At 35.6% G+C, this 26,124-nt stretch overlaps 1 protein-coding gene and 1 non-coding gene across 9 annotated transcripts in view; both read right to left on the reverse strand.

The window, feature by feature from the left end:
- Positions 1-19,596, reverse strand: part of Yif1 (Yip1d-interacting factor 1) — a 159,468-nt gene extending 139,872 nt beyond the window's left edge. For 4 of the 8 annotated variants that reach the window (XM_069825549.1, XM_069825508.1, XM_069825540.1 and 1 more), the window contains exons 1-2: positions 19,235-19,406; positions 1,878-2,051 (exon numbers count right to left, since the gene is read on the reverse strand). In XM_069825549.1, coding sequence (XP_069681650.1) covers positions 1,878-2,051; positions 19,235-19,274 — 214 coding nt within the window. In that variant the 5' untranslated portion in view covers positions 19,275-19,406. The other 4 variants (XM_069825525.1, XM_069825516.1, XM_069825533.1 and 1 more) reach the window with 4 other exon arrangements.
- Positions 19,585-19,656, reverse strand: TRNAC-GCA (transfer RNA cysteine (anticodon GCA)). Its single transcript has one exon. It is a non-coding gene; the product is annotated as a tRNA-Cys (tRNA).
- Positions 19,657-26,124: the final 6,468 nt, after the last annotated feature.

Raw genomic sequence — 26,124 nt, forward strand, 5'->3', positions numbered from 1 at the left:
TAACATTAACATTAAAAATATTTGTAAACTTTAAATCTGCTTATAACAATATTTGAAAAATTAATTTAATCAGAAAAATCCAAAAACTCTGGTAACATCATATACTGGATCTTCCAGTTCATCAGAAGTTACTCAAGGTGCAGTGTTAGTACAACACTGTTAACATATTATATATGAACGATCTACCAAATGAATTGGAAAGTTACTGATTAAAACTGCTCTCATTGCTGATGACCCAGTCATCTAGCACTCACAACCATCACACAAAATAAAAACTTTGGAAGCAACTGTTCAGGCAGCAATGGAAAAACGTCATTCATGGTGCAAACATAATTTAATGATGGTAAACACTGAAAAAACTACATTCCAATTCTTCTCACTGGGAAAGAAAACAGCTGAGATTAAATTACTTATGGAGACCTGAAATTGCAAAGAACAGAAAATGCAAAATATCTGGGTGTAGTCTTTGACAAACAATTATTCTGGAGAAATCACATAGAACACTTAAATGAGAAAGCAACAAAAAGATTTAAACTGTTGAAGAGATTGGCAGGAACAACACTAAAAACAACATACAATACATTCATAAAACCTGTCGTAACATATTGTGGTAAATTAATGATAACAGCCTCCAAAACCAACAAAGAGTGCTTTGAACAAACACAAAATTAAGCTATGCAGTTAATAACTGAGGCAATTAAAACCACTCCAACTGAAGCTCTACAAATCATTACATCCAACAAACCACTGTTGTTCAAACTTAAAAAACAAGCACTGCTAACTTATGAAAAGTTAATAAGACTCCAGAACTCTCAAAAATAGAAACAATACACCAAATCTAAACACACTATGAAAACTCAAATTGGATTCATACAAGCGGTAACAAATAGAAAGAAAATTTAGAAATGCCAGAGCACAAAGAAAATATATTGCATAGTAACAATCCACTTGACAACATTACAATTAATCATAACCTACATTTAAACGAAATCATTAACAAGAAAGAAATGTCTCCTGATGTAGCAAAGTATATTGCATTAGAAACCCTTTATACTAAATATCAGCTTAATGACTGGACACACATTTATATAGGTGGATCTCTCTTAAATAATAATGAAGGAAGTGGTGCTGGAGGAAATTGCCAGTTCTCCTCGTTTTATAAAAGTGTGGAAGAAATACTACTAACTTTGATGGAGAGATTGAAGCCATTTATACTTCTCTCTAAAACATATCTTTTAGTTACATCATTGCAAAAATACTGTCATATTATCAGATTCTAAAGCTGCAATTCAGGCAATAGCATCCACTACTTACTCCAAAACGAAGGATATTAAAGAAGTATATTCTATGATTGAGAAGATTCAAAAGCTTGAAAAAAAAAATAATTATGCAGCACATTGTAATATGCAAGGAAATGAAAAAGCTGTATGCTAGCTAAAAAAAGGCCCCAAAAAACTGTATCCCCTTATGAATCAATAAAACAAATAATAAAGAGGAAAATGAATTACAGTACAGTTATCATAAGTCGATGAATGAAAATTGTAAATTTAAGAAACTTTTGGAGAACCCTAATCAAATTCCTGAATTCCCTTGTAAAACTGCTGTTGCCACGTTTTGGCTTTTTACTGGACATGATTGTCTGGGCAAACATCTCCATAAAATAGGCATATTTCCAACATCACAATGTCCTCTTTGACCTAAATAGAAGAAATGGACATGAAACATCTGAAGCATTACGCAGCACTTCAGAATTTTCAAGATATCTCCAAATATTGGGAAGCAAAAAAGAGAATAACTTCACTGTTAATTTTTCAGCATTACATACAACAATACATGATGGTTACTACAATAAACAGAGAAGAGGGTGATTAAGTTACCTGCATTGGAGGTATATGGAGGCGGAACAGCACCTCTGTCATCGTACATGGTCATGTTAGGTGGCATGTTGCCTGGCATTGCTGACGCATATGGATTATATGGAGGAGGATAAGTAGGGGCATTCATGGCAGCAGTATCACTCACACGCTTCTTTCTGCTTCCCTTCTGAGCAGCTACAAAAAGCAGATACAATTATATTGTCATTTCATTAAATGCTATTTTATAATTCAATGACAAACATGGTCAGAGGACACTGCGTTATATTAGAAAATACACAACACATACCATTAAGTACAAATTATATTAAAATGACATTCTGGAGAATTTTGGGACATGCAGAAGCTTCAAAGGTTGTAATTAAATGCCTTCTAAATAGCACATTTCCTATTAATGGTAATTCACATTAACTTCAATGAATATTTTAAATTACAGGCAATAATATATTATTAAATTATAAGATTGATAAGACACTTGGATTCTCACTTTGAGAGAGGAACAGAAGTTAAGGGTGTTTGAGAATAAGGTGCATAGGAAAACATTTTGGGGCTAAGAGGGATGAAGTTACAGGAGAATGGAGAAAGTTACACAATGCAGAACTGCACGCATTGTATTCTTCACCTGACATAGTTAGGAACATTAAATCCAGACATTTGAGATGGACAGAGGATGTAGCACATATGACGAATCCAGAAATGCATATAGAGTGTTAGTTGGGAGACCAGAGGGAAAAAGACCTTTGGGGGGCTGAGACATAAATGGGAGGATAATATTAAACTGGATTTGAGGGAGGTGGGATATGATGATAGAGACTGGATTCATCTTGTATGACTTGAGGCTTTCCCGGCATTTGATGTAGAATAACTCTTCTTGGGTTCTCAGCCAGGTGAGTTGGAGATTAGCTTCCAAGCTTTCGACGGCTAGCTCTGCCATCTTCTTTAGGGATGAAGTGATGTGGGACCACGTCTAGCCGGTATATATGCAAAAGTAGGGCTTCCCGCTGCGGGCCAATCAGGAGCTAGTTCCTAGTCCCGACCGCCAGGCGCATTCTGGTTGGTGGACGTGGCAGCCAATCAGAGCTACTTGCTGGTCCCGACTGTCTTCCGTGTGCTGATGGTCTAAGAGTATTGATGGCAGGTTTCCATGCTGTACTCAGCTGTAGACCCCCATCTCTGTTGAAATTATTGCCATCTAGCTGGATTTCGATGGCTTCCTTGATAACTAAGTCCCAGTAACCTGATGTCTTGTCCAAGATGGTGGTGGCGCCGAAATCTATCTTGTGACCAGTTTCTAGGCAGTGTTGGGCTACTGCAGACTTATTAGGATAATATAGTCTTATGCTGCGTTGATGTTCCTTGCAGCGTTCCATAATAGTTCGTCCCGTCTGCCCGATGTAGCATTTCCCACACTCACAAGGTATTCTGTAGACACAAGGTGTCCTAAGACCAAGGTCGTCCTTAACTGGTCTCAGCAAGTTCTGGGTCTTTGTGGGTGGCTTATGGATGGTTTTAATCCCGTGTTTTCTTAGCATTCTGCTAATTTTGCCCAAGATGGGGCCATAGAACGGGATGTATGCCATGCCCTTTGTCTCCTCTTGTTCCTCGGCAGGTGGTTTGTCTGAAAAGGCCCTTCTAAGGGCCAAGCCGATTTCCCTGTTGCCGAAGTTGTTCTGTTGGAACGTCTTACGTAGGTGACAGATCTCAGAAGGGAGACTCTCTTTGTCCAAAATCCCTCTCACCCTGTTGTAGAAGAGTCGACAGGACCGTTCGTTTCTGTGCCGGATGGTGGTGGCTGCGTCCATTCAGATATAGATCGGTATGAGTCAGTTTCCTGTATACTCTGTGACCCAGTGTGCCATCTGACTTCCTGCAGATGAGAATGTCTAAGAAGGGGAGACATCCGTCTTTTTCCACTTCTTTCGTGAACTGGATGAACATCCAGTAAGTAGCTCCTGATTGGCTGCCGCATCCACCAACCAGAATGCGCCTGGCGGTCGGGACTAGGAACTAGCTCCTGATTGGCCCGCAGCAGGAAGCCCTACTTTTGCATATATACCGGCTAGACATGGTCCCACATCACTTCATCCCTGAAGAAGATGGCAGAGCTAGCCGTCGAAAGCTTGGAAGCTAATCTCCGACTCACCTGGCTGAGAACCCGAGAAGAATTATTCTGGATTCATCTTGTTCAGGATAGGAATCAATGACAGGCTTATGTGAGGGTGGCAATGACCCTCCGGATTCCTTAAAAGCCATAAGTAAGTAAGTAAGTAAGATTGATAAGAAATTTATAACTTTATTTTGTAGCTGTGACCTCACTAAGTTATGAATCATCCCGGAGTTGTCTCTATTTTCATTATTTCACCCATTTAGCTGTATGAATATTTAATAATTCGGTAGAAAACGTTGGTCAATATAACAGACATAAACGACATTGAGGATCACTGACAGGTTAGGTTTGGGATCAAGCCATGGTATTCATAGACATGACTATTGATTTTGAAACTACTAAATTCTCATGGAAATTTACTCTACTTACCTAGTAAAACCTTTGAAGTTTTCTGTGCTAACATTAATTTTCAAAATAAAATAATTTTGAATTTGCAAAAGGGACAGAAGTCAAAAACATGAGTGTTACGGAAGGAGAACAGTTTTTAATTTTTTAAAATTAAAATGTGCGTTACTGGAATGTTTGTTTACTATGGATACAATTCTTTATCAGGCAAATATATTTCTTCGTTAAGAGAAAATCACATGCTTCATTACACAATGAGAGAAAATCCCTAAAATTTAAATTTCCTTCTGTAATATTTAAAAATTTTTTTTTCAGGTTGCTTAAAAAAATATATATGATACTGGTTTGAGTAAATTAATCTTCCTTATTGACATTAAGAGTTACCAGATAATGATCAAATTGATGCAGGTATTACAAGTTTTTTTTTTATAAAATCTATGTTATAAGAAGGTAATGTTTTGTTGCAGAATGACTTCAGCTGTAAGAACTTAGTAATTTACGGTAAAATATTTGTTTTCCCTTCCTTTTTAGTTCAGCCTGCAGCTGTATTCCATTGTTTCTACAAGTAAACCAAATGAGTTTTTTTTAACTTATGCTAAAATCCAAAAATCAACTGCACAAAGGACTAGAGAGTACAGAACAAGGAGAAAGTGAAATTTTATTATTTATTTGTAGAATAAGACAAAAATGGGGTAGCTAGAGAAAGAAAATATACCAGCAAATGAAATTGTCATTCTACAAGATTTTGCACAAAATTATGGTATCTGTTATCACACAGACATCAAGCAGGCTCATTGGCATTCTACAAGTGTAATACCATTTACGTTTATTGTATATTATAGGGACAATGACAATAATTTAATCCACTTGAACTAGGTATTGTATTGTATCAGACTAGACATAATGCAGCACAATAAAGAAGCAGTTCATGTGTTCAATGAAGCCCTGTGAAGGAATTTTTGTAGAGATACTACAGTTAAACTTATCTCACATACATTATTTCACAGATGGAGCGGCAAGTCAATTCAAGAGCAAATTTATTTTGGGGGATTTGCTTTTCCAAGTACAAAATTATGGCTGCACAACGGACAGAAGATATTTTTGCACCTTGCATGGGAAAGACCAATATTATGTCATTGGTGGTGAAGTAAAGAGGGTAGTATTAAAAGCAGAGCTACAGAAGAAAGTAACTGTGAACATTGCTAAAGAATTTGTTAATGCAGCAATGAAACTGACTCCATCAGTAAATATTCTTTATGTACCACAGAACACTATTCACAAGACAAATACAGCCAAACTAAATTCATGTTGAGAGAAATGTAACGATGTCCATGGTATCCAAAATAATCATTTTGTTGGTCTAAAAACAATAACATACTGTTGCTCTTGGAGAAATCCTGCTTTTCTCTGAAAGAGAGTGATGGGAAAGTGGTATAATTTTTTTAAGATTTTGATCAAGTGAATCTAAATATATTCACAGGAATATTGCAGAAATGATTTCAGAAGATACTTTGTTCTGGTAAAATTTTCGTTTCACAGACAAGATTCTTTCTTCAGGTAGATCCTATTTATGCAATGTTCAGGAAGTACTGGAAGATGAATATAAAGTTACGGAAATAAAGTGTACTGGTATGGACACAAATCACACAGTAGACCTATTAAAATGCAGTGAATGATATTTCTGTGATTTCAAAAACAGACATAACCTTATCATTCCAAAACCATGAGTAATCAGGACAAAACGTGAGCATTATTATTTTAATGTTCCCAGCTGATATTAAGGAAGCTTAACATGAACTTGCAAATGTACAGTTTTCAAGTATTATACATGGGTCATTCAATAATTAGTGGCAACATCTGAATTAACAACAAAGAAAATATTTTTGGAACAGTCACATTGCTGCAGTGCTCAGAAGTAATCTCCTCCTCCAACATGAAGAACCTGCCTCTACACCTCAGGGAGATGACAGATGCCATCCACAGCATCTTGTTGTACTAATCTTCGAACAGACTGCTCTGCTGCTGCTATAATTGCCTGTCTGGTTCTAAAGCGAACTCCTCTATGTGGTAATTTCATTTTCGCGAAAAGGTCAAAATCACATGCACTCATATCTGGGGAGTATGGAGGATGCTCTAGAATTTCCCAGTTCCATCTGCGAAGTAAATTAACCACAGGGGCGGCTATGGGAGAGCGAGCACCATCATGTACCACAATAGGATGAGAATTCAGGAGATTTGGACATTTACTGCGCACAGCTGGTCATAAATGATGTTTCAGAAAGTAACTGTAATATGCACCATTCACATGATTTCCCGCAGGAACTGAATGAGTGATAAGAACATCGTCAAAATCATAAGCAACAATGAACATGACTTTAAGTGGATCCTGTTCTTGCCGATACTTTTTTGGCCGTGGGGAATCATTATGCCGCCACCATTTGATCGTCTCTTCAATTTTGGTTAGTAGCATCAAACCCAGGTTTCATCTAGATATGTCGAAGGAAATGCTTGCCTTTACGTCCATAGTGTTCTAAGTGCAATCTTGTTGTTTTCATTCTCTGTCACATGTTTTCCTCTTTAAGATTGTGTGGAACCCACTGAGCACAGATTTTCCTCATCTTTAACTTCTTCTTAAGTATGTGAAGAATCGTACCAGGAGCAATTCCAACTTCCCTTGCTAGTTCAATACAAGTCCAACAACGGTGTTCTTCCAGCAGTGCTCTTACAGTGTTCACATGCACATCATCACTTGCCAATTGAGTCTGTCAGCTCCATGTTTTTTATTAACATCTTCCCTCCTGTTGTGAAATGTATGTCCCCACCTAGTCACTGTACGATATGGTGAAGTCTCTCTACCACAAGCTTCCAGTAATGCTGTATGGCATTGTCGAGAATTCTTGCCTCTTGCAATCTGAATTTTAATTAAGCATCTTTGTTCGTATTTGCTAAACATTTTAGAGTACTACAGATAACAGTCTACAAATTAAACTCACTACAAATAACATGAGATTATTGTCTTCAAACTCACACATAACACACATCAGATGCTCTTCTTTCTCATTGTTATCAGCTTGCATCATTTACCGCTGACAACACCATATACAAACATTGTTGCCACTAATTACTGAATGACTCGTGTAGTAATGGAAAGGTTTTGATTAATCTAATCTCCAAATACAGACTTCAATAAAAGGTTGGACATCCTTTCCTTACATAACTTCCTACCGTAACATGACTCTAGGCCACCAGTGTAGCTCAGTCGGCTGAGGTACTTGCTTACTAATTTGGAGTTGCGCTCGGGCCTGGGTTCGATTCCCTCTTGGGCTTTTTCCGAGGTTATCTCCAACTGTAAGGCGAATGTCAGGCAATCTATGGCAAATCGGCCTCATCTCGCCAAATACCATCTCACTATCATTAAACCCATCGACGTTAAATAACCTCGTAGTTGAATAACCAAGTAAAAGAATTTTAAATGCCTAAATTATTATTTTAGTTCTCCATTGTTAAAAAATGAGAACAAAAATATGACAGTAATGTGTGTTTGAAGTTTGAATATGTATGTATACCTAATAAAATTTTCATTTTTTTTTTTTGACACAGATAATTATAATAGAGCAGACAACTAATTTCATTATCATTACTTTATCTTTTTAAATTCCTTCCGTAACACAGGAAACATTTTCTTTCCTCTTAGGTTTCTAACGTCATAAGTCAATTTGAACCACACTTTGAAAGAGTGTTACTAAAGAGTATTGTGATATATAAATGACACAATTGTAATGAGTGAGTTCTTAATATAATTTTTGCAAGAACGAAAAAGGCGAATTTCTTCTTTCCAAAACAGATTAAATACCATGGCCTGAACAAACCAAACTTAACCTGTCACTGATCCTCGATGACTGCCAAATTGACCAATATTTCCTACAAAATTACCGAATATTTCATAGTTCTATTGTGATTGGCTGTCTGTATGACCATATTTTCTTTTGTTGCCAGCAACATGACAATAGTCTACTTGATTCTTATGAATATTGTCGCTCCTCTCCAAATCCGCTACATGTATTTAAAAAGGTTTTGCAGGAAAAAGAAAAGGCATCGTCACTTTTAATTCCCTTGATTTTCAAACCTACTTTCGATATAATTTCAATCATAGAAAAATGATGAAATTATACCGAAAGTACCTTTGAAAGTCAAGTGACAATGTTTTTTTCTCTCTTCCACAAAATCTTTAAAAAAATAAATAAATAAACACACACACAGCAGATTTTGGAGATGTAGCGATAATATGTTGATGGTACTTCACAATTTACTTACTCATTTATGACTTTTAAGGAACCCGAAGGTTCATTGTCGTCCTCATATAAGCCCGCCTTCAGTCCCTATCCCAAGCAAGATTAATCCAGTCTCTACTATTATATCCCACCCTCCTCAAATCTATTTTAATATTATTCTCTCATCTACGTTTCGGCCTCCCCAAAAGTCTATTTCCAACTAACACTCTATAGGCATTTCTGGATTCATCTATACATGCTACATACCCTCCCCATCTCAAACATCTGGATTTAATGTTCCTAATTTATTATGTTGGTTGAAGAATACAATGCGTGCAGTTATGCATTGTGTAACTTCCTCCATTCTCCTGTAACTTCATCCCTCTTAGTTTAAAATATTTTCCTAAGCACCTTATTCTCAAACACCCTTAACCTCTGTTTCTCAAAGTGAGGGTCTAGTTTCACAACCATACAGAACTGGTAATATAAATGTTTTATAAATTAGCCTATAACTTTCAGTTTTTTGAGAGCACACTGGAAGACAAAAGCTTCTCAACTGAATAATAACAGCCATTTCCCAAATGTATTCTGTGTTTAATTTCCTTCCAAGTGTCATTTATATTTGTTACTGTTGCTACAAGATATTTGAATTTTCCACCTCTTCAAAGGATAAATTTCCAATTTTTATATTTTTATTTTCGATAAACAATGAACCCTTACACACAAAAAGTGAAGGTTTTGTTGACATTTAGTTATTTTGTTAACTTCTGGGGAAAGTATGAATATTGGTACGGCATTTTTTTTAAGTGCAGAATACTAGAGCATTCAATACTAATCAGCTTTTGCTCATGTATTCTTATGTCTATACCAATACTGGGTGAATCAAATCAGCAAGAACCACAACATGGCAACTTCGCTTATCGATGGATGTGCAGCTATAAGTCAAGGACCACAATGTGGGAAGGCCATTGCTGGAAGACAAAACAATGCATGTTGCTGTATCAGCTATTGCTGTATCAGCTGTTGCTGTTACGTTCATGCTAAGTTTATGAGTGGTTTAGTGTGAGACTCAAGACCTGGAACTCTGTGTGTGTGTTTTTTTTATTTTTAGACACGTAATTAAACAACATGTTCCATTACAGTTTGTAATACTACATGTTCTGGTTTACATCAATATTGCATGAGATCCACATTACTTAAGTTGAATTCCAGTTGTGTTAATTTGATGATTGATTAGCTATACCTGATTGTTGACTAATTACAATATAAGCTTGTACTGTACTGCTTTTTGTTTGGAATGCCTGAGTTTAGTAATGTTGTACTTTGTACAATTTGGGTTTTACTTCTTAATAAATCCTATTCTGTCTTACCTAAATCTACATTTATGTATTTACACTATGTACAGATATACTACTCTGTGTTCTACTCTACTTTAATTGTTTGTAAAGTCAATTGAATTCACAAATTTGCAAAACTCTTTTAAGAATCTTTCAATTAGGTCTCTTCTATCTGGTGGCCAAATTCCTCCCTTGGTTATTATGTTTCTCCATAGTGTTTGTCTTTCCATGTTGTATTTGGGGCATTCGAGCAGAAGATGGTCGACGGTTTGGTCTCCTCCTTCGCAGAGGCAAGTTGCATCTGGTGTTATGTAGAATCTATAGAAGTAGGCTCTTATTCTTCCATGTCCTGTGAGCATGGTCGTGAGTCCCGATATAATTGGGATTTTCGTAACTAGTCTCTCTGCGATGCTTGGAAAGTACTTCTTTGTTTCAGCTCCATTGTTTGTAGTTCGCCATTCTCGTTCCCATCTCCTCATGCTCTCTTCTCGTAGTGTCTTCAGTACTTCGGTCTTTGGCATCTTGTTGAAGGATACCGACTCATCGCTTCTGGCAGCTTGTTTGACAAGGTGGTCAGCTAATTCATTTCCATTACCAATATGAGCCTTGACCCACGAGAATGCTACCATCCAGTTGTTGCTTTTCAGATAGCTCAATACCTGCCTGATGTTTTCTATTAAGGTGCTGTGATTACTGGTATTATTAGCGAGTCTAGTGCAATTTTGCTGTCAGTATATAGAGCTAGAGTTTTAGGAGAATTGAGGTTCTGTTGCATTTCTGGTACTGTTTCTAGTGCCTTCAGGATTGCAAGTTGTTCTGCCTGATTGTTCGAGCATTTGTCATTAAGCTTATATTGTAATTGTTGAGATATCTGACCATTGAGTGACACCAGAATTCCTGAGCCAACTCCATCTTTGGACTTGCTGCCATCAGTATATATTTCCACAGCGTAATCTTTTGCCCATGTATTGTGGGTCCCTATCACCACGGAATGGCGCGTCCTCAGGTTGCGGATAGAGGAGACGGCCTCCAGATATGGAGGGTAGCTGCGAATATATTGAATAAGCAGTCGTGGACAGCCGATAAGGGATGGTCCTCCAGCTTGGGGGTTGGGCGAAGGGCTAACAACCCATCACCGTAAAAAACAGCTTGTTACATATCCCTATAATAAGCCTCGGAATAGGACTGATTCTCTGGCACGACCACAGCAAAGGAATAAGGTTTTGAGATTTGGCACTTGGAACGTAACTAGTCTTTATAGAACAGGAGGGGTAACATTAGTAGCTAAAGAACTAGCTAGATATAGAATAGACTTCGTGGGAGTACAAGAGGTTAGGTTAGATGGGAATGGCATATCACAAATAGGAGATTACTTGTTGTATTACGGGGAAGGAAACAATAATCACCAATTAGGAACAGGATTCTTTGTTCATAAAAGAATAAAATCAGCAGTAAAAAAGGTCGAATTTATCAGTGACAGGTTATCATATTTAGTACTTAAGGGTAGATGGTGCAACATCATAGTTATAAATGCTCACGCCCCTACAGAAGACAAAGACGACCATATAAAGAATAGCTTCTATGAGGAATTGGAACATACTTTTGATCATTTCCCTAGATATCACATGAAAATTTTATTGGGGGATTTCAATGCTAAAGTAGGACGGGAGGATATTTTTAGACCAACTATTGGAAAAGAGAGCCTACACGCAATTAGTAGTGACAATGGAGTTAGATTAGTCAACTTTGCCACATCGAAAAATTTAATTGTCAAAAGTACAACATTCCCCCATAAGGATATACATAAATATACTTGCACTTCTCCAGATGGATTGACACACAACCAAATAGATCACATCTTGATAGATAAACGGAGACATACTAGTATAGTAGATATTCGAACTTTCAGGGGTGCAGACTGTAATTCTGACCATTATTTGGTGATTGGAGAATTAAGAGAAAGATTATCAGTAGCCAAGCGAGTAGAGCAACAAGTTAATATTACTAAATTCAATATTTTGAAATTAAAGGACGAGGAAGCTAAGCAAAATTATCAAGTCGAAATTTCGAATAGGTTTGCCACTTTAGAAAGTTCCGACGAAGTTGAGAAAGAATTAGATGTTAATAGCGTGTGGGGAAATATCAGAGATAGTATCAAAATTGCAGCTGAGCAGAGCATAGGTTATTATGAAACTAAGAAAAAGAAACCGTGGTTTGATGAAGATTGTTGCATGGTAGTAGAAAGAAGGAAACAGGCAAAATTGAAATTCTTACAGGATCCAGTCGAGGAGAAGAGAGATAATTATTTCAATGAAAGATGGGAAGCAAGTCGTACACTTAGGAATAAAAAGAGAGGTTACTTGAAGGAAAAACTGAATGAGGTAGAAACAAATAGTAGGAATAAAAACATTCGAGATTTATATAAGGGTATAAAGGAATTTAAGAACGGATATCAGCCAAGGGTAAACGTGATCAAGGATGAGAATGGTGACTTGCTTGCAGACTCTCCATCAATCCTAAACAGATGGAAAAACTATTTTGCGCAACTACTAAATGTACATAGGCCAAATAGAAATGATCGGGACGAAATTGAAATATAAACTGCTGAGCCATTTATACCCGAACCCACGCTTTCAGAAGTCGAAATTGCGATAGAAAATCTGAAAAAGTACAAGTCTCCAGGTATCGATCAAATTCCAGCAGAATTAATACAAGAGGGCGGAAGCGCATTATATAGCGAAATTTATAAACTTGTACTTGCTATTTGGGAAAAGGAAATTGTACCAGAACAATGGAAGGAGTCCATAATTGTACCTATTTTTAAAAAGGGGGACAAAACCAACTGTGGTAACTTTCGAGGAATATCACTTTTGTTGACGTCGTACAAAATTTTGTCCAATATTCTTTTGAGAAGATTAACTCCGTACGTAGATGAAATTATTGGGGATCATCAGTGCGGTTTTCGGCGTAATAGATCGACTATTGATCAGATTTTTTGTATTCGACAGATAATGGAGAAACAATGGGAGTATAAGGGTACAGTACATCAGTTATTCATAGATTTCAAAAAGGCATATGACTCGGTTAAGAGGGAAGTATTATATGATATTCTTATTGAATTTGGTATTCCCAAGAAACTAGTTCGATTAATTAAAATGTGTCTCAGTGAAACATACAGCAGAGTCTGTATAGGTCAGTTTCTATCTGATGCTTTTCCAATTCACTGCGGGCTAAAGCAGGGAGATGCACTATCACCTTTACTTTTTAACTTCGCGCTAGAATATGCCATTAGGAAAGTTCAGGATAACAGGCAGGGTTTGGAATTGAACGGGTTACATCAGCTTCTTGTCTATGCGGATGACGTGAATATATTAGGAGAAAATACATAAACGATTAGGGAAAACACGGAAATTTTATTTGAAGCAAGTAAAGCGATCGGTTTGGAAGTAAATCCCGAAAAGACTAAGTATATGATTATGTCTCGTGACCAGAATATTGTACGAAATGGAAATATAAAAATTGGAGATTTATCCTTCGAAGAGGTGGAAAAATTCAAATATCTTGGAGCAATAGTAACAAATATAAATGACACTCGGGAGGAAATTAAACGCAGAATAAATATGGGAAATGCGTGTTATTATTCGGTTGAGAAGCTCTTATCATCCAGTCTGCTGTCCAAAAATCTGAAAGTTAGAATTTATAAAACAGTTATATTACCGGTTCTTCTGTATGGTTGTGAAACTTGGACTCTCACTCTGAGAGAGGAAACAGGTTCAGGGTGTTTGAGAATAAGGTGCTTAGGAAAATATTTGGGGCTAAGCGGGATGAAGTTACAGGAGAATGGAGAAAGTTACACAACACAGAACTGCACGCATTGTATTCTTCACCTGACATAATTAGGAACATTAAATCCAGACGTTTGAGATGGGCAGGGCATGTAGCACGTATGGGCGAATCCAGAAATGCATATAGAGTGTTAGTTGGGAGACCGAAGGGAAAAAGACCTTTAGGGAGGCCGAGACGTAGATGGGAGGATAATATTAAAATGGATTTGAGGGAGGTGGGGTATAATGATAGAGACTGGATTAATCTTGCTCAGGATAGGGACTGCTGGCGGGCTTATGTGAGGGCGGCAATGAACCTTCGGGTTCCTTAAAAGCCATTTGTAAATAAGTAAGTAATCTTTTGCTGGGTCGACATCCCCTATTTCATTGAAATTTGCTGGATGAGGCCATTCCTTTAGTGGCAGCACAGTATCCACGTTGAGATTTTCTTTTCTTTTTAGGACAGGGAGAGGGAGAGTGAGAGTGAAAGTGAGAGGGAGAGGGAGTGAGTGTGTGTGTATGTGCGTGTTGAAATGGAAGGATACAGTGATGAACAGTAAGTGTATTCAAACAGTATAGTGTGAAGACGATATTGCGAAAAGATTACCGTGTGTTTGTGTTCTATCTTGTTCAACAATTCAAAATCTTGTGTAAATTTCGGGAAATTGAAAGCGTCACCAATAAAAAGCACTACAGATGGCGCATTGTCCTCACCGAGGAAGCTTTGGATGTCACTGAACATTGCTTGAAAAATCCCCTCCATGATGCGATAATAGGAGTAAGGAGTGCATTAGGTATGAAAGAATAATAGGCTCCATTTTATTTTTAGATATTATCAATTCTTAAAGATATGTAGCAAATATTTTGCATTCCTTTTTTCATGAATTAACGGCAAGGGACAATATTTTGGATTTTTCCAGCAAGATTCAGCAACAGCATATGGCCTATAGCTGATAATTCCACGGATGTACTTCGTGAAGTGTTCGAGAATAGGATCAGTAGAACTGTGGCCCCATCGATCCCCGGACCTAACCCCATGTGATTATTACCTTTGGAGAACATTTAGAAAGTAAGGTGTATGCAACTCTTATACTCTGGAAGAACTGAATGATAAAATCTGGGAAAAATATTTTCTCTATTTCCCTAATAAAACTGCAGCAAGTGATGTAGAACTTCCTAGACAGGTGTCAGAAATGTTTGAAACAAAAAGGCAAACAGCTTCAGCATCTCCTGTCTAAATTTGGATGAGTAAAGTTCGTTTTGAGGTCTTACATAGCCTACACCTAATACTGTATAGGCTAGATAAGATAAGATAATAACTGCCTCCCATTGGAGGTAGCCCAGAAGGACTCAGTAGACTCTCCTACATGAATTTACAATATTAAATGTTTACATAAATTTTGTAGAAAGAAAATTAAAATAAACATATATGAATATAAAGTGAATAAAAAAAAAATTAAACAGAGTGAATATGATGACTCAGAATTTGGCAAGAGCGTTTCAAAACTGAAGTTATGATGTCAACAGTAAGTGTCTGTGGTAGTTCAAAAGTCTTCCTGAAGCTTTCAAAGAACTTGGGAATCACACCACGAGCTCCAATAAGAAGACCAATCACCTCAATGTCTTCAAGCTGGTATTTTGCTTTGAAGTAATCAACTGTTGGCAGATAAATGTTGATTTTTTCTTTATTGACATCCTCCAGCTGGCTACTCCCCATTTCAATCCTTATGGTAGGATCAATTATATATCCTTTCTTGATAGTCTGGGAATACGCTATGATGTCAATACGTCTAGAGGAGCCATTAGTAGCAAGGCAAAAAACTTCTTCTTCTACTATCCAAGACTTTTTTCTTAAAGCAGTTGCAATTAAGGATCGAACATGATGGAGTCTGGCATTTCGGAGGAGTAAATCTCTGTTACACTGACCTTGGACGTGGGCAAGGGTTTCAGTCTCTGGGCAGCCATGTCTGCACCGGGATCCGTCCAAAGAGCGACCAGGTACTCCTCTAACTGCTGCTAAATTGGCATTCATTTTGAGGCAGGTTACCCATTCAGATGTAGATAGTCCAGACTTATTAAAAATCCAGGCGTTGGCTTTAGGTACTTGGCTGTACAATTCTACACCTCTGCCTCTTCCAGGCATTACTTTCCATGATTCGAATTCTGCATTTCTTAATTCCTCTCTTAATTTCCTAGTCACAGATTTACGAAGTTCAACTGGACAAGGGAGACTTAGATGTTGACAGGAAGAATTAAATTCAGACATCAAAGGTGGCATACTATTTACATAAGGATTTTCATTCAATATTAAAGTGATGCAGATGTTGCAGTGTTGCAAGAACGCTTCTGACTAGTCCCAAACCTCTGTAGTTTTTGCTTGCATATAACATATTAGTAGGTGTATCAGATGGCAACATAAGCACTTAACAGAACTACGGATTAACTTGTCAATATCTTCTAAGAAAGTTCCTGGTAACTGATGGATAGGAGCCATTTGTAATGGGTAGATCAATTTAGGCCATACATACTGGTTAACAATGTTGAGCTTTTGATCTGGACGGAGCATGGAGGTGGATACTAAATTTTCCAAATCATTTTTCAGACTTAACATAAATGCCTCACGATCAAATGTTATTTCCTCATTGAATGATACACCCAAATATCTTATAGTTTCATCTTGTTTGAGCCCTTTTATGGAGCAATCTTCATAAAGAATCAGATCCTCTTCACGTAACTTTCCTTTTACATTATTAAAATATTAATGGAAGTTGATTTATTTGGATTAATGTGTAATCCAATGCCTTCTAAAATCTCCTTCACCATTAATACTAGGTCCTGAGGAGCTGACATATCTTTCCCTATAACTACTAAATCATCAGCAAAGGCAGCCATTGTTAGATTGTCTAAATTCTCAGAAACCTCAAAACCAAATTTATCACTGACTTGTTTCTCCGTAAGTTCTTTTAGAATAAAATCTATTGACATATTAAAAATGAATGGGGATAAAGGTGATCCTTGGAAAACTCCTTTCTGCAATACAATTGGATCAGATATGTTGAGTCATATCACGAATACCACACTGTATCAATAATAGGCTTATAACCACGCATCAGACGATAACCGAAATTGCAGCAGACAGTCTGAAAATCCACGTGGATTTGATTCACACTGCTACAAAATTATAAACAAATAAAACCTTAAGATTAATGTTACGGCAACTTTTTATAGATGGTTGCAAACATAGATTGTTACCAGGTTTCTTTGGGTAACTAAAACTACATACATTATTTGTCACAACTTAAAATGAACAAACACAATGAAATCTGCTACCAGTATGTTCAACTTTCATTAGTAGGCCCTACTACAAACGCAGATGTTCTGGCTCATTACAGACCTACTGTAATCTATTCTATAAACTACTTAAACAGAAATTAATCAAGTAGGGGAAGGCTGTTGTACCTAGGGCCAAGTTTTATCTGGCGATACTTCATTTATTTTCAAGGTTATGTGGTAGAATTTTTGTTTTCGCAGTTGACCACTTTAATTTCATCATTCAGCTGTTCTGTGAATGATTTACGTTTTGTTGAAGCAATCTGGAGAGGTTTTATTTTTAAAAATCTGTTTTTGAACCTAAAAAGTAAGTAATTGTCAAATTAATGAATTACCGGTATTTTTAATGGATTCTTTAGATACACGATTAAAACTTAAATCTATATTTTTAAACTCTGTTATTCTAGCTACGAATCCATGTGATTATTGGTTTGTTTTTGGTACCTCAGTCTTGAAAACTTGCTGAGATATATTTTACTGATTCATGTTGTACCTAGGGACGGTATACCTGGGGACCTCATTAGATTTTAAATACTTTTATAAATAAGTTATTCTTATTTATGAGTAATCAAAAACAGTATTTAGTAATGACTTTTATGGGGTTTCAGCTGTAGTGGAAATGCCATGTAGCAAATTAAAAATCAAGAGACAAATCCCGACAATGCTAAATTATTCTCCTCCCAGGAAAAGAATAACTCATAATCCTAAAAAAGGAAAGACAAGCGCGTTAACAGATATGCCAGAGAAAACCAAAACAGAAGAAAGAAAAAGAAAGTTGAGTGAAAAGAGAATTATGATGAATAGGCCTAAGTTCAGAAACGGAAGAAGTTGAAGCCACAAGTTCTGTTTCCAGAAGATAATTCAGAAGAGACTGCAGATGAGCCGAGGAATAGGCCTATGTTAGTTCTAATGATAATGATGATGAAAATGCCATTTAAACTGTAAATTACACTGCTCTAGCGAATTTAGAAGAAATAAGAAAAGAAAATTTTGTTCTCATTCGTGTGGCAGGAAAGAGAGACTAACTTAATTATAATTTTTTTGTCAGTAGAATTTGTAAGAAGATTTGTGAAACAGAATTTGAAGTTCAATATCTAAAGAAGTTTACTAAATAATATGACAATTTATTTTTTTTACGTAATGAGCAGTTAGAAATTGTTGATAATTAGAAAACAGTAAATTATCTGTAGTTTGTAGAAATATAAACGTAATAAAATATTAGTTAGACCTACATTAATATTATGTCGAACCATGTCCCAAGGTATACACCTAGGGACAGTATGTAGCACTTTAGAAAAATTTAAAAAATCTATAGGCTACACAAAATTATTTAATTGAAACCTTTTTTTTTTTTTTTCCTAAGATACTTTATACTTCAAAGATACTGTTGTTAATAACAAAAACTTATGAAAGCTTATACAAAAATTAAAATAACTGTCCCTGGATACAACAGCTTCCCCTATATGGTATCCATTCTCTCTGGTTTGTATGTATATTATCGGGACCATAAACTAGTCACAACAGCAAACCAATCACCGGAAATGTAATTTAATTGTAGGCTAACTCAAATGCATTCTTAAAATCTTTCAATAAGTGCATGAATAGCATATTTTCAGTTCACAATGTTCACACCACTACACTCTACATACTAATTAAAAAGCTATATAGGTAGCCCAGGTTAATTCACAAATGAAACCAGATGTGGTGAAGAAAGATCAAGCATGCCATAAACTAATTACACAGGCCAACTTAACTGCACTACTAGAGACGAAACTACTTTAAAATAAAAAAATAATGCAAAAATACTGCTTCATTTATAAATATAGGGCGCACTTTCGTACTTAAACTGGACAGTCCGAGTGGGTCTCTTAACCTAAAATTACATCAACCGGTAAATTAGCAAACCAGTTATAAATTTAACAACATACTATTATACAAAACACATTGTAATTTAACATATCACAAAACACTTTTATAATGAAAGTGCATAACATTCCACGTCTCCACTGAAAATATAAATGTGGATCTATTAAGCAAACTCATGACTAACTCATTCACCACAACTTATTTCACTGTGATCACCTACACTTACGATGTCTTGCACCCGACGTTGCATTGTAATTCATTTTTGACAGCCTTAACAAGTATGTATACAAAATAAGTTATAAAAGGAAAGAAATGTAGATTGTTTTTAAACTATGTTAAACTTCCACAACAGCTACATTACTGTCGACGCCATTCCTTGAACAACTTCCGCAACTTACGCGTCAACCCCACACATCCAAACAGAAACACGTCAGTGAATAGTTGTTATCGAGACTTGCAGCATGACCAACAAATAAAAAAGTGAGAGATAGGAAATAAAAATCAGACTACTGTACAAATAATATACAGAACAACACAATATACAATCGGGGGAGAAAAAAAAAAAAGGACAGGGGGCACCCGGGTTTGAACCGGGGACCTCTCGATCTGCAGTCGAATGCTCTACCACTGAGCTATACCCCCGACGACATAAACACCTTCGAAATTAATATTCTTCTAGTTTCTTCTAGTTATTAGCTAATTTTCTACAAGTTGTTATATTTAATAATTCTATTATTGCTAACAACAAATCTGTTATTTAAAAAGAAAAAGTAACTGATTGTTGGAAAATTATACACCACCTGACAAAGTTTAACAAAAGGATATTGTTTTTTTTCAAGGGGTAACCGGCATAATTATGGATTATATCATTATATGGGTACCGGTAATGAAGCTACTGACCGTCTTTCTAAGAAGGGACATAAAATCTTACAAAATCCTATGTCAACTTTATCATGTTTCAATAAAAAAAAAAAAAAAAAAAACATTAATGCCAAATCGATAGGTGAACTTTATTGGAAAGTACTGTATAGGGTATTTCAAAAGTCAGTTAAATCATTAAACAGCTATAAATATTATATTTGAAATAGGAAAAAAAAAAAAACAAAACAAAACAAAAATATAAGTGTTGGGCAAACAACCGGGTTTACAAAATATTGGGAAGATGTCCGCCGTTCTCTTGATCAACGTACAGCATTCTGTCTGCGACACCATGCACAGCATTTTGCAGATAATCTTGGAATATTGGCAAGTTCTTGCGAAATGGCATATTTCAGTTGCAGTAGGGTTGTTGGATGTGTCAGGAAAACTCGTTCTTTAAGGTAACCCCACAACCAAAAGTCGGCCGGATTGAAATCTGGAGATCGCAGAGTCCACATTGTTTGTGTGACCAAAACTACTTCAGACTTGACAGCTTACGGTGAAGGAGGAGCAATGTTGTCATGTTGTCAATCTCACGTGTAAGCGAGCGCGCTGCCGATAGAGTGCAGTAACAAACAGCTGACATGAACGTATATATTGCTAACCAATTTGTTTAATAGGCCTACTATGCATTAAAATTAATGTATATTATTATTTTTATTAGTATATTATTATTATTATTATTATTATTATTATTATTAGTAGTAGTAGTAGTAGTAGTAGTAGTAGTAGTAGTAGTAGTAGTAGTAGTAGTAGCAATAGTAATAGCAGTATCACCGGTATTCTTCAGTGTAATGTAATATTGCTAGAAAAGTGTTGAAAGAACTGAAAACTGTAAAACAAGTTTAAATTTAATACTATACCTTTACTTTTATGAGTGCCAGTATTCGTCCATGTAATATTGTTAGAAAAGCATCTTGCTGGAAAGAATTTATGTTAATGTTACACGTTTCTCTTTTTCCCGGAGTTTCAAGTCTTGAGGGCCCTGCGTCATCTTCATCTACACGGCCTTTTTCTTTTCTAATATCGCTAACAGCGCTTTTATTCATTTTAACACAAGCAGCAATTCTCATTACGATTTACGACTTGCGCCAAAGGTAAAAGAGGCCCACCATTATCTTTTTCTCTCTCAAAATACTCTCTTACGTTACACACCATCAGCTCTTGCGCTTGACTCTTTCATCTTGTACAATATTCTTTGTTCTCCGCCTGTCTTTCCTTCCTTCCGACATTGCACCAGTCACTTGTTTAGAAACTCTTGCAGAAACTAGAAAACACACGCTAGTCACACAATCCACCAATGACAACGAAGATAATATGTATAATACAGAATGTAACAACTTTAATGTTTAGAATTTCAGGAACATGTTCCCTGACACGTTCTAAGATAATGAAGAAGGAATAAAATTATGCTCACGGAGACAGCAATTATAACTAGAATAGCAAAATTATTAGGAGTAAGTATTCTTAAGCATACATTTCATGCTTATATTCGGTTTTCGGAGTTAGTACTAATAATTTCATGCAGTCAAACAAAATGCATTTTTAGGTTAGGTCTCGTGAATCATTTAGTCAAACCAATGAATTTCATATTGCCAGACAAAATACATAACATACGGTACTAATCTCTTTCTCGTATAGTTTGCTTACGAAAATATGTTACAGATTATTTAATTAGACTTAGAATATCCTTGCAACATAATGGTAAAGTACGTGGGATCGTGATTTTACTTCATATGGTGATATCTGGTAACAGATGGCAATATTTGCTGTTTAGGAAGTGTTCTTATGTGACCCTCACTATAGTGTTCGCAGTCAGTCGAAACACAACCATAACAATGTAGCCTACTAGTATTTTGAAATAACTAGCCTCCTGTACTTCGAATATACATAGACATGCACACAAATATTCACGAAAATTGTAACACATGCACTTAAGTTACTAAAACTGTTTTTCTACTTTACTTTAATAGGCCCTTTTTCGGGAGAACGTTTAATTCGATTCTCCGTTTTAAAATCTTCTTGCTTAAGTAGTTTCGTTTCAATATCTTGTAAACAGAGAGAAGGTAGCTAATTGAATGAACCGATGAGTCATTCCATGTCAAATCGCACAAAATTATACAAATTTTGACCTTCATATTTCTGATTGCGTTTATATTTTTTTTACCAACTCTATGGGTCTCATAAACCAACAAGTGTATTTTTATTTCCTCCTAAGTCCACATGTTTTTAAAATATTACATGTTAAAATTCGTTAAAAATGTCGCACAATGCAACATTTAAAGCGTCATATTTCTAACGATATTGATGTTAAATTTTTTTGAAAAATGCATTTAAAAGCTTAAAATACTGTCTTTTATTAAATATTTACTAACTAATTTTAATATAATTATTTCAAATATTTTTTTATAATTCAATTTTTAAAACATATACATCAATGTGAAATAGCCCTATTAAAAATATAAAAAAATGCCTACTATGTGCACTGAAGTATTCTTAATAATTCCAGAAAAAATCAGAATGGGATCTCCAATAGTTTAATGGAAATTTAATTACTTATGACAGAATGTGTAGCAGTCGGCGCAGCAGCAGTGGACGGGAAGCGTTAAAGCGCACTAAGAGGTTTATCGGCGCTGGATAATTGACTGAACGTTGCAACATTACACCCAGTACGGATCAAGTTACTCGAGGAAACACTGCTAATTTACTTATTATGATATCTTCAAATAATTGTACATTATGCTTTTCAAATGTTTATTTTCATTCACACTTTAAATTTTCATTCGCCTACCTTCTTTCTTGAAAGAAAATTGTTTTACTAAATCTTCAGTTTTTGACAACGGAATGAAAGAATATAATTTTAATGTACCAGTTCTTGGTTTTAGATTATGGTATCTGGCCTGCAAATTTTCAGTGTGGTTTTTGTGCTTATTGAATGGACAAAATATAAATGACACGTTAGAAATGTTTTTTGTGACTAATCAAACAGTTTTTTTTTTTTGGTGTTGTTATAGGATCTTGTATAGGCTAACTCTCGTGGCAAGTCTTTTAACAGTATCTCCAATGCCAACACATGGTCCTTTACCATGCGACATTGCAAAGAAGTGTCATTCAGCACTAATTCCATAATCGTCTTCATGTAAGCAATTATTTTTAAAATACTTTCTTTTTTTTTTTTTTTGTATTGTGAACTTGATCCATTGGAAAAGTAGATGGTTTTTTTCATATCGTTGAATTCTTGCTTTAAGAAATTGATTGCTTCGGATTGAAAAAAATGAAAGGAATCGGTGTCATGTTTCATGGTTTCTGAGATGACATTACTTTTGTAACGAATTTCTGTATCTCCTTTGAAATATACTACGAAAGGATTTATTTATTTATTTAAATATACAGAATAAAAAATATATTTACAAACAAGAGAAATAGAAATAAAATAATATAATCAATATAAAAAAGGAGATGCAGTAGTATTAACAAAATTTGAGACCGAATGAGCAGCGCTCGTGTTCGGTCACAGTTCAGATATAATATTAATAGGCCTATAAGAGAATATAAAATAAAATAAAGTAGGAAGTAAAATTAAAATTGCATTGTATTGTGGCTTGGCATATGTTCCAATGCACACCTTGTATTGAATCTTGTATTACAAATGAATAATTTTCAGAAAAGTCTGCAATAACTATGTAATTTTCAGGTTGTACCTTTCTTTGCATTCCGTCAAAAATAAAATATGGCTTGACTTTTGAATGGATGCTGATGCATCTTCTACATGAAAAACTTAACATGCTAGGGAGCCTGTTACTTTTGAAACTTTTCACGGGGGTATCGTTTTGTTGTATCTTTCTTTTCTTGATAGGGGATTCTATTGACATCAAACTCTTGTTTAATTCCTCAATATTACTGATTTCTAGCACTGTAGCCATAGAACTGCTAGAAGAAGTACTGGGATAATCACTTTCTCTACCCGCACTTTCATTTGATTCATGTTTATTAATATCACAAGAACTACCGGCCTCACATATAATTTCACCTGACCTATGCGGAAATTGATTGATTTTTACGGAACAAATCACATATTTGCACACTCAAAGACTCCTTTAAATTGAGCTTTATCAATAAGTCGCGACTTACGCGTCTTAGTGTACTTTTCTTTTTAAAAGCGTGATTAGGAAGGTAAATGGATTTAAACACTTGTTATATATTACGCGATCTTTACCATCACTCATGTTGTATAGAAGTCACGACACTGCGCGAAATTCAAACCCAAACTGATTATTTTTCTCTCCTGCCATCTGTTTACTGTCATAAAGTTTACTGCCTTACCCAGCCTTGCTATCATCAAACACTTGGCTATATTACAGTATAAACATATAACACTGTGAAGGGCTTCCCCTCTTAGCTGATCTGACAATAATAAAATAATTTTAGATAAGATATTTACTGTTCCTTAAGGTATTAATCATTTGATGATTAGTATGGTGACATCAGATGCAACAGGGAATTTCCACGGGCAGCCTTCTAGCCTATGGCTGCAAGCAGTTCATTAGCTGGGCATCGCGAGCGCGTGCATGCCTCCGGAAAATAAATTGTTACAAATGTATGGGTGCCGATCCCCTATTTATAAATGCAGTAGTTTACAGATAATACATCAGCGAACAATTCTATTTTTTTTTTTTTTTTTTCAGATTTTTAACTTGGCTATTTAATATAGTAATTTTGCTTTGAAAAAGAAACGATTAAAAAAATAGGCCAAATTTTAAATTTATTTGTGATAGGCCTAAAGTAATAAAAATTGTTGTATTTCGCCTTTCAAATGCGCCAAACCGCAAATCTCAATTATATGTAGACACAGAGTTCCAAGCGAGTTTATGTAACAGTGCGCGCATAATTTGCGTAACTTCAAATATTCATAACTACACAAATAATTAATAATTGTGAAAATAAAAAAATACGCGTCTCCTTATTTGATGTCTGGAATTCATGAAAAAAAATTTGACCATTTCCGAGAAGGTCGTGTTTTATTGCTGTGCGATTTGACGTGGAATGACTCCGATGCACCCTTTCGTAGTTATGGAATTCAGCATACATGAGTGAAGATGATCCTCAAAGTGAGTGTGAGGCCATCCAGGATGTGCACTAAAGTGTAAACTGCACTCTGAAGATAAACTTTGAAGTGAGTGTGAATCCATTCTAGATTAAGACTAAATAACCTGTAATTTGTATTCTTACTTAACAGATATTCTTTAATTTCACATATTCAGTACGTTATTTATGACGTAACTACGAGATGTATGTAAGAAATATAATTTTGCTAAAATTATTATGAACTTGTAAACCTCTGTAATGTGCGCTGTTCAATGCTAATGTTTAATTTCTGCTAAAATATAACCATATTGAAAGTATTTTGATAAAATAAACTTGTTCTCTGGAAAAGGGGCTTATAAAATGCTCAAATAAAAAAAATATATATTTATAACACTATTAAAGTCGCAATGCATTATTTAATAAATTTGTAGACAAATATTATTGTAACAGTATGCAAATTGTTATTTTGATAAAAGTGCATTCAAATTGAAATTACTTAAAAAAATACTTCATCTTCGTTTTCTCGAAACGTGCCTTTGGTTATGAGCCCTTTTTCCGGCTACCGTCTCAATTTATAACAACACAGTACACGATTTAGAAAGGAGAGTTGTTTGCAAAATAAGACGGCGTCGATGGCGATTCCCTTGTAGCCATGTTTCATTTATTTATGCCGTCATGTAGGCCCAGTGCTGTGTGTGATCTGTGCAGTGGCTGGTTATTATAATGTGCTAACGGAGCGCTAGTGGTGTGGCGTGCTTCCAGCGAATAGGGATTATAAAGAATGGACACTTCGCGTCGGTACCTTTGATGTAGCCGGACTGATTTCAATGACCTTCAAGCCAGCTAAAGCGTGAGATTCTGCTTTCTCCCTAGAGTTGGCGCTGACATCACACCAGCTAGCAGTCGACACAGCGGAAGTATAATACATATAATTAATACATCTAGGTACATTATGTACTCAAATAAAATAAATTGGATCCATAAAATAATAAATCCGTCATTAACTGTAATGTCTAGACTCTAGAGTTCCTTTATAATGAGAGTTGAGACGTTGACCCTAACAACAATTAAAATATGTAATGATTTGATAGCGCTGAAAATGGAAAA

Source organism: Periplaneta americana, chromosome 1, assembly GCF_040183065.1.
Source record: "Periplaneta americana isolate PAMFEO1 chromosome 1, P.americana_PAMFEO1_priV1, whole genome shotgun sequence".
NCBI lineage: Eukaryota > Metazoa > Arthropoda > Insecta > Blattodea > Blattidae > Periplaneta > Periplaneta americana.